Source organism: Anolis sagrei, chromosome 5, assembly GCF_037176765.1.
Source record: "Anolis sagrei isolate rAnoSag1 chromosome 5, rAnoSag1.mat, whole genome shotgun sequence".
Taxonomy (NCBI): Eukaryota; Metazoa; Chordata; class Lepidosauria; order Squamata; family Dactyloidae; genus Anolis; species Anolis sagrei.
The window spans coordinates 181,868,974-181,889,431 of NC_090025.1; the positions used below are offsets into that span (position 1 = coordinate 181,868,974).

The 20,458-nt window shown below is 44.2% G+C and overlaps 1 protein-coding gene across 1 annotated transcript; it reads left to right on the top strand.

Moving 5' to 3' along the window:
- Positions 1 to 1,965: 1,965 nt before the first annotated feature.
- Positions 1,966 to 18,034, top strand: MGST1 (microsomal glutathione S-transferase 1). Its single transcript, XM_060776635.2, has 4 exons — positions 1,966 to 2,113; positions 12,429 to 12,577; positions 13,560 to 13,654; positions 16,116 to 18,034. Exons 2-4 carry the CDS (start codon positions 12,452 to 12,454, stop codon positions 16,363 to 16,365), a joined length of 471 nt encoding a protein of 156 aa, XP_060632618.2. The 5' UTR covers positions 1,966 to 2,113; positions 12,429 to 12,451; the 3' UTR covers positions 16,366 to 18,034.
- Positions 18,035 to 20,458: the final 2,424 nt, after the last annotated feature.

Below are 20,458 nucleotides of genomic sequence, written 5' to 3' on the forward strand. Positions count from 1 at the left end.
AGAAAACTGGGCAACTTGGAAGGAGCTGAACAGACTGCGCTCTGGCACCACGAGATGCAGAGCCAACCTTAAGAAATGGGGCCACAAAGTGGAGTCCACGACATGCGAGTGTGGAGAAGAGCAAACCACAGACCCCCTGCTGCAATGCAACCTGAGCCCTGCCACATGCACCATGGACCTTCTTGCAGCAACAGCAGAGGCACTCCAAGTGGCCAGATAGTGGTCAAAGGACATTTAATAGAATACCAAGTCTGCAAATTTTGTGTTCTGTTTGTTTGTCTGTTTTTTTTAATGCAATTCAACTATTTTGGTTCGTTCCTCACATTATAAATAAATAAACTACACTGCTGCAAAGTTATGACAAAAGAAAATGCAGGCAAATATTCAGTTCAATACCCCCCCCCCCCCCCCCGAAACCCAAACCCTCAGTTCATGAAAATTCTTCGGGCAGCCTCCCATTCCAGTCCGAGCTGGTTCGTGTTTACAGCCTCTTCTCAGGCTAGGCCCAAATTATCAGCCTTTTTCCCAGGCTGGGCCTCCAAATATTTTGCATTGCTTCAACCTGGGTTGGACTCGTGGCACGGAGGCATCATGACAAGTTACCTTCAGGCTATGTGTATAAGGTGCCTCTTTCCTAGATACCTCATTATGTACATCTCCGCAAACACACTTCTGGTCCCAAGCATTTCAGATAAGGAGAAGAGCAAACTACAGACCACCTGCTGCAATGCAACCTGAGCCCTGCTACATGCACCATGAGATGCAAAGCCAACCTTAGGAAATGGGGCCAGAAAGTGGAGTCCATGACATGTGAGTGTGGAGAAGAGCAAACTACAGACCACCTGCTGCAATGCAACCTGAGCCCTGCTACATGCACAATGGAGGACTTTCTTGCAGCAACACCAGAGGCACTCCAAGTGGCCAGATACTGGTCAAAGGACATTTAATAGAATACCAAGATTGCAAACTTTGTGTTTTGTTTGTATTGTCGAAGGCTTTCATGGCCTGAATCACTGGGTTGTTGTAGGTTTTTTCGGGCTGTATGGCCATGGTCTAGAGGCATTCTCTCCTGATGTTTCACCTGCATCTATGGCAAGCATCCTCAGAGGTAGCGAGGTCTGTTGGAAGTAGGAAAAAGGGTTTATATATCTGTGGAATGACCATTGTGGGACAAAAGACTCTTGTCTGCTGAAAATGAACAAAATCTGGCTACCAGTATTAAAAAACTCTAAAATTACAACAACAGAGAGGAAACAAACAAGGACATCTCAACAAAAGATTGCTCCAGGCACAGCCAGGCCATTGTATGCTAATCAAGGTGGTCAGTTGAAACATTCACACTTAGTTCCAGCAGACAAGAGTCCTTTGTCCCACCCTGGTCATTCCACAGATATATAAACCCTTTTTCCTACTTCCAACAGACCTCACTACCTCTGAGGATGCTTGCCATAGATGCAGGTGAAACGTCAGGAGAGAATGCCTCTAGACCATGGCCATATAGCTCGAAAAAACCTACAACAAGCTGTGTTTTGTTTGTTTGTTAAAAAAATGCAATGCAACTGTTTAGTCTGCCCCTGACACGATAAATAAAAAATTAATAATTAGCAGCTCAGCAGTTTAACCCACTGTGCTATCAGGGGCTCCTTAGCTGCCCTGGCTCAATGTAATAAAATCCTGGGAACTTTTAAGTTGGAGAGGCAGGAGCTCTCTTTGGCAGAGGAAGCTGAAGCCCTTGTAAACACTGCAACTCCCAGCTAGCGTACTCAATGAGTGGCCCTTTTTTCTTTCTTCGTGGGGTGAGAGACAGAATACAAAAAGGGCGAGAGGAGGAGAGTGAAAAGCGAAAGTAGAGCAAAGGCGACTTGGGGCATGCTTGTTGCAAGAGAGCTAGCTGGGCGTGGGTCCAAAGTATCTCCAAAGCCAGGAGAGAGAAGAGGGAGGGAAAACTTTGCAGGGAGAGGCGAGGGGCGTGGGTGAAGCAGAGGGCCCAGCTCGGGGGCAGGAGCAAGATTAGCATCAAGGGCTGATCCAGGCGAAAAAGCAGCCCCCTTTTTCTCCTGATTTGCGCGCAAAGGGAGAGGAAAGCCGAGCAGAGCAGAGCTTGCGTGCCACGGTTGGTTTGCATTCGCGTTTGGTTCAAGAGGAGCCAAGGCGCGCGCTTTTGCAAGGGCAGGGTGGTGGGTTGGGTGTGTGTCTGTGCAAAAGAGGCCCTTGCCTTTCTTGCAATCATATATCAATAATAATAATTATAATTATATATGTATGCATGTGCTTTTTGTGTGCCTTCATGTCGTTTCCAACGCAGAGCCACCCCAAAGGCAAAAACTACCCTGAATCCGGTTGCTGCCTCTTGCAGAGTTCTGGGATTTATAGTTTAGGGAGGCGCCTTTAACAGCCGCACTAAACTACAAACTCCAGAATTCTGCAGGACGCAGAAACCGGATTTAAAGTGGGTTCATTCTCTAGAAGGCTTTCCTAGCCAGAATCACTGGGTTGTGGTAGGATTTCCAGGCTGCATGGCTATGTTCCAGAAGCAGCAAAAGGCACACCTTGAAACCTTGCCTTAGGATCCTTCTACCCAACCCTATATCCCAAAATATCAAGGCAGAATATCCCACAATATCTGCTTTGAACGAGGTTGTGTTATCTCAGTCCACACTGCCATATATGCCAATGCAAAGGAGATATTGTGGGATTTTCTGCCTTGATATTCTGGGATAGAGGGCTGTGTGGAAGGGCCCTCAGTGTTGCAATAAATTGGAAGTGCTCTGACTGCACAAAGAGGAGGAAGAGGGAGGAAAAATTGCATAAGGGTAAAACAATGGAGTTATAAAACCATGTTGGGTTTGCTTGCCTTCCTCGTCTGCCTTTGCAGGAAGCTTCCTTCCCCCTTCCTCATTTCTACCTGCCAAAACTGCACCTAGGCTTTTCCCCAAAAGCAAAGGCATACAAAACATGGACAACCTTTTGCAAAAGAAGTTTGTGTGTGTGTGTTTAAAACCCTGTTAGGTTCATCTGAGGGCCCGTCCACACAGTCATATAACCTTAAATATCAAGGCAGATAATCTACAATATGGGTTGTAGGTTTTTCGGGCTATATGGTCATGTTCTAGAAGCATTCTCTCCTGACGTTTCACCTGCCTCTATGGCAAGCATCCTCAGAGGTTGTGAGGTCTGTTGGTAGTAGGAAAATGGGTTTATATATCTGTGGAAAATCCAGGGTGGGACAAAGAACTCTTGTCGGTTGGAGCTAGGTGTGAATGTTTCAACTGGCCATCTTGATTAGCATTTGATGGCCTGGCAGTTGTTTGGTGTGGCTTGTTAGTGCCTGGGGGAATCCTTTGTTGAGAAGTGATTAGCTGTCCCTGATTGTTTCCTCTCTGGAGTGTCCTTGTGTTTGACTGTTGTTTTGCTGTTATATATTTTTTTAATATTGGTAGCCAGATTTTGTTCATTTTCATGTTCTATCTGTGGAAAGACCAGGGTGGGACAAAGAACCCTTGTATGCTGGAGCTAGGTGTGAATGTTTCAACTGATTACCTTGATTAGCATTTGATGGCCTGGCAGTGCCTGGGGGAATTTTTTGTTGAGAGGTGAGTAGATGTTCCTGATTGTTTCCCTTCTGTTGTTTTATTGTTGCAATTTTAAGAGTTTTTTAAATACTGGTAGCCAGATTTTATTCATTTTCATGGTTTCCTCCTTTCTGTTGAAATTGTCCACATGCTTGTGGATTTCAATGGCTTCTCTGTGTAGTCTGACATGGTGGTTGTGAGAGTGGCCCAGCATTTCTGTGTTCTCAAATAATATGCTGTGTCCAGGTTGGTTCATCAGGTGCTCTGCTTTGGCTGACTTCTCTGGTTGAAGTAGTCTGCAGTGCCTTTCATGTTCCTTGATTCGTGTCTGGGCAATGCTGCATTTGGTGGTCCCTATGTAGACTTGTCCACAGCTGCATGGTATACGGTAGACTCCTGCAGAAGTGAGAGGATCCCTCTTGTCCTTTGCTGAATGTAGCATTTGTTGGATTATCTTAGTGGCTCTGTAGATAGTTTGTTGTGTTTCCTCATCAGCTTTCCTATGTGGTCAGTGGTTACCTTGACCACATAGGAAAGCTGATGAGGAAACACAACATACAAACTATATGTGGTCAGTGGTTACCTTAGGAGCCCCCGGTGGCACAGTGAGTTAAAGCACTGTGCCAGCAGGACTAAAGACCAGCAGGTCGCAGGTTCGAATACGGGGAAAGGCGGATGAGCTCCCTCTATTAGCTCCAGATCCTCATGCAGGGACATGAGAGAAGCCTCCCACAAGGATGATAAAACATCAGAAATCATCCAGGCGTCCCCTGGGCAACGTCCTTGCAGACGACCAATTCTCTCACAACAGGAGCGGTTGCTCCTGACACGACAAAAAAAAAAAAAAAAAAAGTGGTTACCTTGATGTATGGCAAGAACACTTCTCCTCTGGGTGGATTCCCCCAGGCACTAACAAGCCACACCAAACAACTGCCAGGCCATCAAATGCTAATCAAGGTGGCCAGTTGAAACATTCACACCTAGCTCCAACAGTCAAGAGTTCTTTGTCCCACCCTGGACATTCCACAGATATATAAACCCAGTTTTCCTAGCTCCAACAGACCTCACAACCTCTGAGGATGCTTGCCATAGATGCAGGCATAACGTCAGGAGAGAATGCTTCTAGAACATGGCCAAATAACCCGAAAAACCTACAACAGCCCAGTGATTCCAGCCATGAAAGCTTTCAACAATACAATCTACAATATATTTGAACTCAGTATCTGAGTTCACACTGCCATATAATCCAGTTTAATGTGGACCTTATAAAACTGTATGAAAGGGGCCTGAGGTTGCCATAAGTTGGGAAGCACTTGAAGGCACACAACAATACACTGAGAGAAGGAAGGAAGCAATAATGATATCTAAAACTGTCCAATAGTAAAACAATTCACCTGTTGAGCCTTTCTGTTCCATCTTCAGAGGCCTGCCTGCACAATTGGCACCCAGACTTTGACCCAAAGCAAAGGATCCCACCTCCAAAGGAGGGCAAACTTTTGTAAAAGAGTGTGTGCATTTGGAAATGAAAAGCTTCTGCCGTCAAAGAGCGTTCTGAACTTCACCAACAATTGAATTGAACTAAACTTGGCATACAGGACTCCCATGACCAACAGAAAATACTGGAGATATTTGGGGAAAATAGACCCTGACATTTCGGAGTTGCAGTTGCTTTGAAATATGGTTGCTTTGAAATATAGTTCCCCTGTCATTAAAGTTTTTGCTCGTGTTCAGGTGGAATCTCCTTCCGTGTAGTTTGAAGCCATTGTTCCGCGTCCTTGTCTTCAGGACAGCAGAAAACAAGCCTGCTCCCTCCTCCTTATGACTTCCCCTCACATATTTATACATGGCCCTCAACATGTCTCCGCTCTGCCTTCTCTTCTGCAGGCTAAACATGCATAGTTCTTTAAGCCGCTCCTCATAGGGTTTGTTCTCCAGACCCTTGGTCATTTTAGTCACCCTATGGACACATTCCAGCTTGTCAACATCTCCGTTCAATTGTGGTGCCCAGAACTGGACACAGTGTGATTCCAGGTGTGGTCCGACCAAGGCAGAATAGAGGGGTAGCATTTATTTATTTATTGTGTTATCAGCAACCATACCATTGTATTACATTTCTAACAGAACAAAACAAACAAACAGATTAAAAAAAACACAGATTTTGCAAACTTGTTAGTTGATTAAATATCCTTTGACCAGTATCTGGCCACTTGGAGTGCCTCTGGTGTTGCCGCAAGAAGGTCCTCCATTGTGCATGTGGCAGGGCTCAGGGTGCATTGCAGCAGGTGGTCATTGGTGTGCTCTTCTCCGCACTCGCATGCCGTGGATTCCACCCTGTAGCCCCATTTCTTAAGATTGGCTCTGCATCTCGTGGTGCCAGAGCGCAGTCTGTTCAGCGCCTTCCAAGTCGCCCAGTATGCCATGTTTTCTGTGTGCCCAGGGGGGAGTCTCTCATCTGGTATCACCCACGGATTGAGGTGCTGGGTTTGGGCCTGCCACTTTTGGACTCTCGCTTGCTGAGGTGTTCCAGCGAGTGTCTCTGTAGATCTAAGAAAACTATGCCTTGATTTAAGTTGTTGACGTGCTGGCTGATACCCAAACAAGGGATGAGCTGGAGATGTCACTGCCTTGGTCCTTTCACTATTGGCTGCTACTTCCCGGCGGATGTCAGGTGGTGCAATACCGGCTAAGCAGTGTAATTTCTCCAGTGGTGTGGGGCGCAGACACCCCGAGATAATGCGGCATGTCTCATTAAGAGCCACATCTACTGTTTTAGTGTGGTGAGATGTGTTCCACACTGGGCTTGCGTACTCAGCAGCAGAGTAGCATAGCGCAAGGGCAGATGTCTTCACTGTGTCTGGTTGTGATCCCCAGGTTGTGCCAGTCAGCTTTCGTATGATGTTGTTTCTAGCGCCCACTTTTTGCTTGATATTCAGGCAGTGCTTCTTGTAGGTCAGAGCACGGTCCAGAGTGACTCCCAGGTATTTGGGTGCGCTGCAGTGCTCCAGTGGGATTCCTTCCCAGGTGATCCTCAGAGCTTGGGATGCTTGTAGCATGATTTCCCTGGGGTAGCATGACTTCCCTGGATCTAAACACTATACTACTGGCCTAAATCCCATTGGCTTTTTTTGCTGCCGCATGACATTGTTGGCTCGTGTTTAACTTGTTGTCCACGTGGACTCCCAAGATCTTTTTCACACGTACTGCCTGGAAGCAGGTTTTTCCAGTTGTGGGAATCAGTCGAAACCAGAAACCCAACCTTTCAGATCTGACCTTTGCTGCTTTAAGTACTTTTCAGCTTCAGCTTTCTATACTTGTGAGGGAGATTCTAGGAAACCAAGTTGTTCATTTTTCCAGTGATTGTGTGTGATTGCTTCTCCAATCCTAAATTGCTAAAGTGCTAAATGTTTTTCTGCTCTTCTAAGAGGAAAAGAAATGTGCATGTTTTGGCCTGAGAGCAGTGAGGTTGCCTTTCCAAACTACCTTTTATTATCCTTTTCTTTTGGTGCCGATAATGTAAACCCGGACCAGTTTTCTTCACTTGAAATGTTCGTAGGCCAGATAGTCGTGTATTTATTTGACTCGAGCAGAGGTGTCTGTGTTGGGTTGATTACCATTAATAACGTTAACATTAATACTTGTTTCTGCAAAGTAGCAAATGATTGACTTTCGAAGTTCTGAAGATTCATTAATTCCCCCTTTTAAATCAATTACATTTCAGCAGCAAATGCTGTTAATCTTTTTTATTTAAAGCATGCATTTGCTGGAGAGGGGTGGGGGGAAAGACATCTTTCTCCTTTGACGTGAGAAGGATTGGGTGAATTGCATTTATTTTTATAAGCACACTTCAATCAAGTCTGACTAAATGTAAATTTTTTGGCCTCTCCTCCCCACATGCCTCGAGTTCCTTCTGTAGCTGAACTCCCTTGCGTTTGGGAGAGGAAGCTGACAAGATAAAAAGTTTTCCTAGTTCACAAGGCTGTTTGTGGTGACCTTTAGTAAATGAAGTGGTGCATTTGCAGATAAGAACACCGACTTTGTGGGTGGTACAATAGTCACTGCCAAGCCATGTAGATAGGCAGCCCTTCTCCAAATGGCCCAGAAGTAGCGGAGTCAGAATTCGAAATTCTATCTGTTATTACGCGAATACATTGTTTCTTGATCTAGGGGTTGGGACCCCGGGGGCGGGGTCGTGAGGGGTGTGTCAGAGGGGTCTCCATGGACCATCAGAAAACATAGTATTTTTTGTTGGTCATGGGGGTTTTGTGTTGGAAGTTTGGCCTAATTTTCTCAGTGGGGTTAAGAATGCTCTTTGATTGTAGGTGAACTATAAATCCCAGCAACTACAACTCCCAAATGTCAAGGTCTATTTCCCCCAAACTCCACCAGTGTTCATATTTGGCCATATTGAATATTAGTGCCAAGTTTGGTCCAGATCCATCATTGTTTGAGTCCACGGTGCTCTCTGGATGTAGGTGAACTACAGCTCCAAAACTCAAGGTCAATGCCCATCAGACCCTTGCAGTATTTTCTACTGGTCGTGGGAATTCTATGTGCCAAGTTTGGTCCAGATCCATCATTGTTTGAGTCCACAGTTGCCTCTTTGAATGAAGGTGAACGACAACTCCAAAACTCAAGGTCAATACCCACCAGACCTTTCCAGTATTTTCTGTTGGTCATGGGAGTTCTGTGTGCCAAGTTTGGTTCAGTTCCATCGTTGGTGGAGTTCAGAATGTGGATGATCTAGGGATCTGAGATTATGCAAATCTGCAAAGATAAAACTTGCAGATGTGGAAGGTTCAGAATGCTCTTTAATTGTAGGTGAACTATAAATCCTATCAACTACAACTGCCAAATCTCAAGGTCTGTTTTCCCCAAACTCCACCATATTTGGGCATATTGAGTATTTGTGCCAAGTTTGGTCCAGATCCATCATTGTTTGAGTCCACAGTCACCTCTCTGGATGTAGGTGAGCTACAACTCCAAAACTCAAGGTCAGTGCCCACCAGACCCTTCCAGTATTTTCTGTTGGTCATGGGAGTTGTGTATGCCAAGTTTGGTTCAGTTCCATCGTTGGTGGAGTTCAGAATGTGGATGATCTAGGGGTCTGTGATTACGCAAATCTGCAAAGATCAAACCTGCAGATGTGGAGGGTTCAGAATGCTTTTTAATTGTAGGTGAACTATAAATCCTATCAACTACAACTCCCAAAAGTCAAGGTCTATTTTCCCCAAACTCCACCAGTGTTCATATGTGGGCCTATTTAGTGTTCTTGCCAAGTTTGGTCCAGATCCATCATTGTTTGAATCCACAGTGCTCTCTGAATGTAGGTGAACGACAACTCCAAAACTCAAGGTCAGTGCCCACCAGACCCTTCCAGTATTTTCTGTTGGTCATGGGAGTTGTGTATGCCAAGTTTGGTTCAGTTCCATTGTTGGTGGAGTTCAGAATGTGGATGATCTAGGGATCTGTGATTACGCAAATCTGCAAAGATCAAACCTGTAGATGTGGAGGGTTCAAAATGCTCTTTAATTGTAGGTGAACTATAAATCCCAGCAACTACAACTTCCAAATGTCAAGGTCTATTTCCCCCAAACTCCACCAGTGTTCATATTTGGGCATATTGAGTATTCATGCCGTTTGGTCCAGATCCATCACGGTTTGTGTCCACAGTGCGCTCTGGATGTAGGTGAATTACAACTCCAAAATTCAAGGTCAATGTCCACCAGACCCTTCCAGTATTTTCTATTGGTCATGGGAGGTCTGTATGCCAAGTTTGGTTCGATTCCATCGTTGGTGGAGTTCAGAATATGGATGATCTAGGGATCTGTGATTACGCAAATCTGCAAAGATAAAACCTGCAGATATGGAGGGCCAAGTGTATAGCAGGAGATAGCGTGACTTAGGAAACTAGGTGAGAGTGTTCTTAACAGACTTGAAATGGTATCCCCAAATTCCTTTTATTGTTTTCCTTCTTTGTTGCACTCTTTTGAACGTGCACCTTTGTGTTCCACAGGTAGCTGTGCCCTCTTGGAAACATTCCTGCAAATAGTTACACAACTGAGATTTCCCCACCTTTCCTGGGGATTAGTTTAGTTGTCTCAAAGTTCAGCCTTTTTTGTTCTCTGAAAATGGTTGTGCAACCTGTTTGATCTCTGCAGAAATCTCAGATAGGTTTTGATCTCAGAAGAACCGCACCCTTTCCACCTATGCTCCGTTTACTAATCTAACTCCAAAGTTCTACATTGCACACACAGAGCAGGGAAACCTAAGCTTTTTATACAATATCTGCCACATGTTTAAGCATTAAGTCGCCACAAGAATCCCATATTGGTGAGAGAGAAGACTGGTGCCGTAGTAAAACATAATACCTATCTATTCCTAGTATAAAAACCAAATAAAGGAAGGAATCCCTCTTTCCTGTGTCACACCTCTTTGCAGGCTTCTATACATTTTTGCAAACTAGTTACTCTTGTTAGCTTCATCACCAGATTGCAGAACAGTGGTTCTCAACCTGGGGTCCCCAGATGTATTTGGCCTACAACTCCCAAAAATTCCAGCCAGTTTACCAGCTGTTGGGGTTTCTGGGAGTTGAAGGCCAAAAACATCTGGGGACCCCAGGTTGAGAACCTCTGTTGTAGAATAATTAATTTTATCTATTAAAATGTTTTAGGCATACTATGAGTCCTCTTCCAAGATGGCACATACCTATACATTGTTCCCTTGCTGTTTTGCGGTTCACTTTCTGTGAGCTCGCTGTTTTGTGGTTAGGGCTGAGAATTAATATTTTTAATATATGTTTATACATTTTGTGGTTTTAAAATCACAAAATGTATGAAAATATATTAAATATATTAATTTTCAACCCTATCCGCTAAACAGCGAGTCCGCGGAAAGCAAACTGCTGCTTGCAGGGAGCTTCTTCTTCCCAAGCTTCTTCTTTGTCCTGCCGCTGGATTGACCAGGGCCAGCTTCCCCACCTCGCCCTGGCCGCCTTTGCAGGGCTGCCTTGGGCTTCTGCAAGGCTTCCGGGGCAAGGTAAGGAAGCCGGCCCTAGCTGTCATGGAGCCCCGCGGAGACCCAGGGTAGCCCTGCAAAGGCTGCCGAGGCGAGATGGGGAAGCTGGTCCTGGCTTGTTGGTTGGCCAACTGGCCAAGTGGTGGGAAACTTTCCGCTGGACGGGGCTTCTGGGAGGAAGCCCCCTGTAAGCAGTATGACCGGTGGGAGGGCGCCCACTGCCCCAATGGCCCTTGCCCAGTAAGTCGGGCAAGGCATTTCTGGTATTAAAACAATGTATAAAAAATATTTTAAAATGTATATTAGTGTCCCTACTTTGCGGATTTTCACTTATTGCGGGAGGTCCTGGAACGGAAACCCCGCGATAAGTGAGGGAACACTGTACACATAATAAAACTGAAAAATGTGTATGTGGCGGATGGGTCCACTTACACAGACAGCCTCCTGCCTCCATAAACAAGTTCAAGTGCTGAGAATCCTCTAAAGGCACTCCTTCCACTGACATTGCAGGTTACAGCGACCGCAATGATCATGTAACCCAAACACTGCCAATTTCCTCCCCAAAACACCATACTGCCCACCACCCAAGGAATGCTTTCATTTGGAGATAATTTCATCCAGATTTGGCATGTTTCCTCCACCACATGCAGGCATTCCAGGGCTCCTTGTGTGAAATTTGCATAACCCTGCCCATTGCCTCTCCCTTAACCCATTTTTACCCTTTCCTATGGCACACAGCAAACGCAGAGGAATTAATCAGCAATGGAACAGACTGGAGGGGTTTGGGGGACTGACTCAACAAGATTTAAGTTGTAGTTCACCCTGCATCAGGGCAAAGCATTGTGACCCCCTTCAATAATGGACCTGGATTGTCCTTGGCATATTGGAGTTGTAGTTTACCCTTATCCAGAGAGCACTGAATCCAGCCAAGGACAGATCTGAACCAAACTTGGCACACACCCCCAACATGGCCAACTGTGCATACAGGCCTTGTTTGGGGAGGATTGACCCAAAATTCTGGGAATTGTAGTTCACCCAAATCCTTGGAGCCCCCGGTGGCGGAGTGGGTTAAATCCCTGTGCTGGCAGGACTGAAGACCGACAGGTCGCAGGTTCGAATCTGGGGAGAGGTGGATGAGCTCCCTCTATCAGCTCCAGCTCTTCATGCGGGGACATGAGAGAAGCCTCCCACAAGGATGATAAAAACATCAAATCATCTGGGCGTCCCCTGAGCAACGTCCTTGCAGACGGCCAATTCTCTCATACCAGAAGCAACTTGCAGTTTCTCAAGTCGCTCCTGACACGACAAAAACAAACAAACAAACCACATTCTTATGCATTTTCTAATGGGAGCATTCATAAAAAACCAAATAAAAAACTGGCATTTTTCTAAAAAAAAAATAGTGTTACTAATTAACTAAATGATATTACCTAACACCCCAAAACAAACAATGCTTTTTTTTTTCAAATAACCCAGGCACTGCTGGGTACCCAAGCAAGTCATTAAATAAATGATGATTAAAAACTAGCAATCCGGGAATGCAGTTCAGGCAAGGGCAGGGAGAGGGTGGCTTTGTCTCTGTGGCCAAAATTAAGGGAATTCGCTGCTCATCTGTTGTGGGGAGTCCAGACATTAATACAGGTCAAGGGAACATAGAATTTGCTCTTGAGATTTTTTTCCCCTAGTTTTGTGGGGTTGTCCCATGCTTCTGACCTCAGTGAATGTGGAAGCCCCACTGTAGTTAAAACACACACAAAATCGCACAGTACATAGGAGTGTCCTTGCTTGCTCTGTAGGCCAATGTAAGTGTTTTACAACATTCTTGTTGTCTTTTTCTTTCAGGTCCCCAGCAGATAGCCGCCAAAATGTTGGATCTTACTGAATTAGTGGATATTGATGTGACTGTAGCGTATGTCTGGTATGCAGTCCTCCTCATTGTAAAAATGATGCTGATGAGCCCCTTAACGGGATTCTACAGAACAACCAGAAAGGTGAGAAGTGAGAAAAAGCTTGCTCAGGGTTCTTCAGAAGATGATAACCAGGAGAAGATTTTTTTTTAGTTGTTGATATAATTATTATGCAAGGGTTTCCAGGGACCAGAAAAATATTTCAAGGATTCCTCCAGAGTAAAAAGGTTGAGAAAGGCTGGTTTAGAACATGCAATTCTGGAGAGAAGCTCAACAGAATTTTTGCAAGATAGGTTGGAAAGCCAACATGACAGATCCCCTAGGCTTAAGGTCCTGCTGCTAAACACTAGGTCTGTAAATGGTAAAACAGGAGCTGGCTGTAGATCTGGATTGACAACATGCAAACTCCAAAATGAAGAGTTGTGTGTATAATTGGGGATAGCTATGCTCCATCTGTTAGCAGAAGACCCAGAATGTAAAAACTAATTCAAAACAGAACCAGGAGTAAATAAATAAATAAATAAAAACAGTTGCCATCCAGGACTTGATCTTGGATGAACTAATGGACCTAGCTTGCATGCATCACCGAGACCTGGTTGGACAAACCGGGGAGGGGGGGGGTCAACCTCACCCAGCTCTGTCCGCTGGGCTTTGGGGTGCACCAGCAGGCCAGGCTTGGGGGGACGGGGAGGCCGGTTGTTTTGGTCTATCGTGAGTCCATCTCCCTGATCAGATGCCCCATTCTCCAATCATCTGGGTTTGAGTGTGTCCATCTGAAAGTGGGTAACCGGGACAGTTTGAGGATTCTGTTTGTGTACTGGCTACCGTGTTTTGAGTTGCTTAGAAAATAATATAAAATAAATGCAAAATTTGGTCAGAGGACATATGAATCAAATCTGTGAATAATCAAATCTGTAAAAGTCAAACCTGTATGTGCAGGGCTGACTGCAATGTTGATAGGTTATTTGTTTGTTTGTTTTTTTGGTGCGTGATGGGTGGTCCTAACTTCTGCCTAAAGATCATACCTTTTCATGTCTTTTGTTCTGTGTGCTCTTGCCTCAAATAGGCCTTTGCTAACCCTGAAGATGCGGCTGGATTTGGTAAAGGGGAGAATGCAAAAAAGTTCTTGAGGACCGATCAAGACGTGGAGCGTGTGCGCAGGTAACTGAAAGCATTTCCAGGGTAATTTAGATGCTGGGAGCCCCCGGTGGCGCAGTGGGTTAAAGCACTGAGCTGCTGAGCTTGTTGATCGAAAGGTCGCAGGTTCGATTCCGGGGAGCGGCGTGAGCTTCCGCTGTCAGCCCTAGCTTCTGCCAACCTAGCAGTTCGAAAACATCCAAATGTGAGTAGATCAATAGGTACCGTTCCGGCGGGAAGATAACAGCGCTCCGTGCATTCATGCCGGCCACATGACCTTGGAGGTGTCTACGGACAACGCTGGCTCTTCGGCTTAGAAATGGAGATGAGCACCACACCCCAGAGTCAGACATGACTGGATTTAATGTCAGGGGACTATCTTTACCTTTACCTTTACTTTAGATGGTTTAACACTCATTCACCAGGGTAGGATATTTTAATGCCACTGGTTCAGATTTACTGCACAATCTGTGAAGTGTTAGATCTAGGCCTTGGCATTGTATGACTATAGAAATAATGTAGTTTGATACTGCATGACTGCTATGGAATCATGGGAGCTGTAGTTTTACAAGGTCTTTAACTGCATTGAACTGTATTATATGGCAGTGTAGAGTTATGTAATGTAGTTCAGTGCTGTTAAACTGCATTATATGACAGCGTAGATGGGTTCCATGTTAGCATGTCCATGTGCACATTGCCACCGTTTCAGATATGAGCAGTAACAACATGCAGTTAGGTGAAGCCATGAGTCAAGATCCTGTTGTATGTGCCATGAAATGGGAAAGACGGTCAAACCACAAAAACCATACCATGTTTTAAGTGCAAGCAAAAGCTACTAGAAATGTATTTTAGAGCCCATATAGTCAACTTATAGACCATTTTATGTTCTATGTATTTCCCACTTTTCTTTACATTCTCCCTTCTTTGCATAATAATTTTAAGTATCCTTGAGAGTACTCTTATTTTCCTTTCTTACTCCTATGGTGGAAGGGAGCTGAAATGGAAATATTCCAGAACATATGAAACATCTTTGTGAGGTGCGATGTGACAGAGTCAGCATTGATAAAGGCTGAGAGAACCTGGAAAAATGCTTTTTTTTTTTTGGACCACAGTCTGTGACCATATTTCTAAGGATTATGGAAGCACTAGTCCAAAAAGGAACATTTCCAAGTTCTTGGTTTGGTATCAATATGGTTAGAATTTTTTTTAATTGTGTCAGAAGTGACTTGAGAAACTGCAAGTCACTTCTGGTGTGAGAGAATTGGTTGCCTGCAGAGATGTCACCGAGGGGACGCCTGGACATGTTACCATCCTGTGCGAGGCTTTCTCATGTCCCCATATGGGAAGCTGGAGCTGACAGACAGGAGCTCACCCCATCTCGTGGATTTGAATAGTTGACCTTCAGGTCAGCAGTTCAGTTGGCACAAGGGTTTAACCCACTGCCCCACCGCGGCTCCACGGTTAGAATCAGTGATAAAGATTAAGGGTTTGCACCATTCCAAACTTGGATCTGAGAATTATTCAGCACTCCGAATGCTGCTAAATGCAGCTCCCAGTGTTCCTCACTTTTGTCTGTGCTGGCTGGGGCTAGAGGAAGTTGCAGTTTAACATCCGCTGGTGGTCCATCCAGATCACATTCCTGTCTTAGTATTTATTATTTATTTCATGCATTTCAAACTACAAGAGAGGAGATTCCATCTGAACATGAGGAAGAACTTCCTGACTGTGAGAGCCGTTCAGCAGTGGAACTCTCTGCCCCGGAGTGTGGTGGAAGCTCCTTCTTTGGAAGCTTTTAAACAGAGGCTGGATGGCCATCTCTCAGGGAGTGATTTGAATGCAATATTCCTGCTTCTTGGCAGGGGGTTGGACTGGATAGCCCATGAGGTCTCTTCCAACTCTTTGATTCTATGATTCTACCCCGCCCTTCTCCCCCCAAAGGGAGACTCAGCTCGGGCTCACACAAGAATCATACAATGCCATCAGCATATAAACAATCAAAAATTACAATTTAAAACAGTAAAAATCATTAAAACACCTTATACAAATTAATTAACAATAAATTAAACATGCCAATAAAACCAAGTCCAAATCAGGGTAATTCCAATGTCGCAGATATCCTAAGTTTTCTTACCAATTGCTGCTATCCACTAATAATGCCTGGTCCCAAAGCCAAGTCTTCAGTTGCCTTCTAAAGGACAGGAGGGAGGTGGCCAACCTGATGTCCTTAGGGAGAGAGTTCCACAGACGGGGGGCCACTGCCGAGAAGGCCTTGTGTCTCGTCCCCACCAACCACATTTGCGAAAGTGGTGGGATCGAGAGCAGGGCCTCTCCTGACGATCTTAAGCTTCGTGATGGTTTGTTACAGGAGATACGTTCTTGAAGTAGTATTTGCATGCTTTATGCAGAGATGCAGTAATATGAGTATTTTGTTTTATGTAGCAGTCAATAAAGCCATGGTCTGATTCGTCTTTTCTTATTTCCCCAGAGTCCATCTCAACGACCTTGAGAACATTGTCCCATTCCTTTTCATTGGATTCTTCTACTCCTTCAGTGGCGTTTCCCTCTCCACTGCCTTGCTGCATTACAGAGTATTCTTTGGTTCCAGGATCTTCCACACTATTTCCTACCTTATCCCCCTTCCCCAACCCTGCCGGGGTGTGGCTTGGTTTGTGGGGTTCTTAATTACCTTTTCAATGGTGTACAAGCTGGTGATGGTGGGTCTGAGCTTATCATAAAAAAACCCAGAAGCCTCAAACCAACCTATACATACGATTACATTTCACTGTGATTTTAAAACTTTCTACTCTTGGGAAAACCTTTCTTGTTGATTGTTCTGTGCCAGATCCACTAAAGGCGTGCTAAGCATTATGAGACATATTCTAGATCAGGGTTCCTCAACCTTAGGTCCCCAGTTCTTGTTGGACTTCTGATCTAAGAAGCACTTATTAGCATAGGGAATGAATTGGAATTCTGGGAGTTGAACTCCATCAACAGCTGGGGAACCCACAGTTTGGGATACTGCAGTTCTGAGCATGCTCAGTGCCAGTCAACCATTTTGGATCTCACTACTCCTCACTTGAGCTAAATGTGTGAACCAGAATACATCTGAAACTATGTTGTAGCAACACATTCCAAGAAAATATTGGTAAATGAAAAGTAGGACAAGTTCTTGTGGGTTTTTTCGGGCTATATGGCCATGTTCTAGAGGCATTTCTCCTGACGTTTCGCCTGCATCTGTGGCAAGCATCCTCAGAGGTGAGGTGAGGTGCTTGCCATAGATGCAGGCGAAACGTCAGGAGAAATGCCTCTAGAACATGGCCATATAGCCCGAAAAAACCCACAAGAACTTAGTGATTCCAGCCACGAAAGCCTTCGACAAAAGTAGGACAATTTGTTCACTGGTGCTTCCTTATAATCTATCACTGGGTGGAACACTTACCTTGCATTCAGAAGATCCTACATTTGATCCCTGACATATGCATAAATTAAACCTCCAAATGTGAAGGGGCAACGGTATTGAGAAAGTCCAGTGTCTCTATACCCAATGTGCAAGTACGGGCTCTGATGTAGTTGCTCGTCCCAGCTAGACTGGATTTACTAAACCAAGTTATGGACTCATTGGGATTTAGGCCATGATAACAAATACGTTATTATGGCTTACATCTAATGATGTGATTACACAATCCCTGAGGTTGTTCAGTGGATCATATTTGGGAATGAACACTTTTGGATGGATGCGGGGCATGCTGTTGATTCCAGGTCTGTGGTCCTTTCCACTTCACGTGTTCACCACCATCCTCTTAACAAAGCTTGTAGATCAGTGGTTCTCAACCTGTGGGTCCCCAGGTGTTTTGGCCTACAACTCCCAGGAATCCCAGCCAGTTTACCAGCTGTTAGGATTTCTGGGAGTTGAAGGCCAAAACATTTGGGGGCCCACAGGTTGAGAACCACTGTTTTAGAGTATAAGATCCTCAAGCCTGTTGAACAAATGGTGTCAAACTCATTGTATTAAGTCAGACTTGGTTCAATGTGTACTTTTGAGGTGATTGCAAAAGTCACTCGGAGATAAACAAAAGTTCAGAAAAGTGTAAGAATGTTAAGGTGTTCACTGTTTACATTCCTTACGTCCTGTTTAGCTTTCCTTGAGTTTAGGCTGAATTTAGGTTGGCTCTTGTAGTTTCTGGTTGTTAACTTTGAATATTATACACCATGTTTTATAAACCTGTTGAAGAGACAAAATGTTTCCCTTTTACCTTGACCTATAGGCTTGTACTTGTAATGTGTAACAATCCAACAACTGTCTATTGATGGCATGTATGTGATTTCCCCCCCTATGGATGCTATTTTGGAATATTTCTTTTTGAAGCCCATATAATAAAGACAACAGCAAAAAGAAGAAAAAAACCTGTCTTTGCATTTTTGGGGCTGTTTCGCCCTCCCTTTCCCTTTCTGTATCTGCAGTCAGCAAATAGGATGTCACAATGAATCAGTGTTTCAAATCATGGAATTCTTTGAAGAATATTTACCTAAATAATAAGGTATCTCAAACAACGCCAAGCCTGGTTGTAAAGGAGACTTTGATGCAAATAGGTGTTTGTAACCAACTGCTTGAAAAAACGGCAGGGAGCACAAATTTTCTTTAAAAAATGAATGTTTTGAGTAACATTTATCACAGAATTAGAAGATTTAGCCTGTGGAACGATTTTCCCTTTTTGTAAAAAAAAGAACTAGCTGTAACCACCATGCATTGCTGTGGACAACCTTCCCTCCTTTCTCTCCTTCCTTCCTTCCTTCCTTCCTTCCTTCCTTCCTTCCTTCCTTCCTTCCTTCCTTCCTTCCTTCCTTCCTCCCTCCCTCTCTCCCTCCCTCCCTCCCTCCCTCCCTCCCTCCCTCCCTCCCTTTTTTCTTTCCTCTCCTTCCATCCTTCTCTACCTCTCCTTCCTTCCCCTCCCTTTTTCTTTCTCTCCTTTCTTCCTTCTCTACTATTCTTGGACTGTAACTCCCGGCAGTCCTTCTGATTGATCTATCTACCTACTATCTATCTCTATCTAATCTATATATCTTATCTATCTGGAGGATTGCTTGGAGTTTATTTATTTATTTATTTACTTTGCTTATATACCGCTGTATCTCAAGCCCGAAGGCGACTCACAGCGGTTCACAAACAGTAAAAACAGTAGAAACAGCAGTGGTTCCATACAACATATAACAATTTACTTAACACATTATCCATAAATTACCAATAAGCAATTACAATGCACAATTATTACAAAAAACAACCGTACCCAATCTTCTCATCACCCAAGCGTAGTCCAGGTTCGTCGTCCATTGTTCCATTCCTATGTTCCATTACCAGATTGCACTAAATTACTCAAACGCCTGCACAAACATCCAGGTCTTCACCTTTTTGCGGAATACCATTAGAGATGGTGCCAGTCTAATGTCCGAATAGGAAATATGTACCGATTGGGATACACTCAAAGAAATCCAAGGAGAAGCTAGCTTGCAGCTTGGAAGCAGTGCATTTGGAGCATCCTCCTCCCATAAAGGGCCTGGTCTAGGGAATGCTGGGAGCTGTCATTTCCACACATGCACTGTATTGACATTTAGCTTTTTGGGGTTTTTTAAGTCCTTTCTGTTGTGTTTTTGGGAGGGGGTTATGAGTGATGGCCACTTTCTGGTCTGTTAGGGGTGTGGTATCAAAATTTCGTGTCAATTCAGTGTTTTTGAGTTATGTTTATCCCACAAAAGAACATTACATATTTATTTTTATATATTGGCATTATGATGCTCCTCTGTGTTATACAAATCTCATTGCAGTATTGACTTGATGCATGTTCAAAACTGCTCTGCCGAAAGCTTTTACAATTTACATATATGCTGTAATTGTCTTCCAAATTGCTCAAACACGCTGCCTGTGTTTATATGTTCCATTGGTTGCAGAACAACAAGGCTCCATACTCCACTCTAGGTGTCCTATTTGTTTTCAAATAGAAGTGCATTGAGGGGGGGGGGGTGTGCTTCAAATAATGCCTGACCTCACTGGAGGGAAGGATATTAGGGGCAAAGATGGAGTACTTTGGCCACATAATGAGAAGACAGGAAAGCTTGGAGAAGATAATGATGCTGGGGGAAAAGGAAGGAAAAAGGAAGAGGGGCTGACCAAGAGCAAGATGGATGAATGGTATCCTTGAAGCAACTGGCTTGACCTTGAAGGAGCTGGGGGTGGCCGCAGCCAACAGGGAGCTCTGGCGTGGGCTGGTCCATGAGGTCACAAAGGCAGAAGCAACTGAACGTATAAATAACAGCTGGGAATATGTGTATCAGAATATTCCTAGGAAATGGCAGTTTTGCTTATACAGAAGTTGATCATAGAGTCGCAGTGGAGGACCTTGAGATTTCTAGAGAGACATCGCAAATAGTCAAATCCACAAAAGTTAAACATGTGAATGTGGAAGGTTTTTAAAATACACCCCAAAATGATGTCTCAATGTACTTAGCAGTCTTCAAATTGGAGACTTGCATTTAATCCAACTTGCAGTTCAGACTGTATTTTAGACATGTAAAAAAACCCCCATGTATCCATTCTCTTTTCTTCCTATTTTCCATTCAGCAAGTTTGGATTTCTCTATTTTTTAAAATTAAAGTCCTTACTCAAAAACAATGGTGATGAAATATATTTTTATGTTGGAGATGACTTGCTTTTGAAGATCAGGAATTTAAATGCCTTTGGGCTGTCCCCCAAGTTATTTGGATAGTTCTCCTCTAGTAATTTTCATTAAAAGTGAGGGCAACGAGAGATTTAATTTATGAGTGATCAAGATAGTA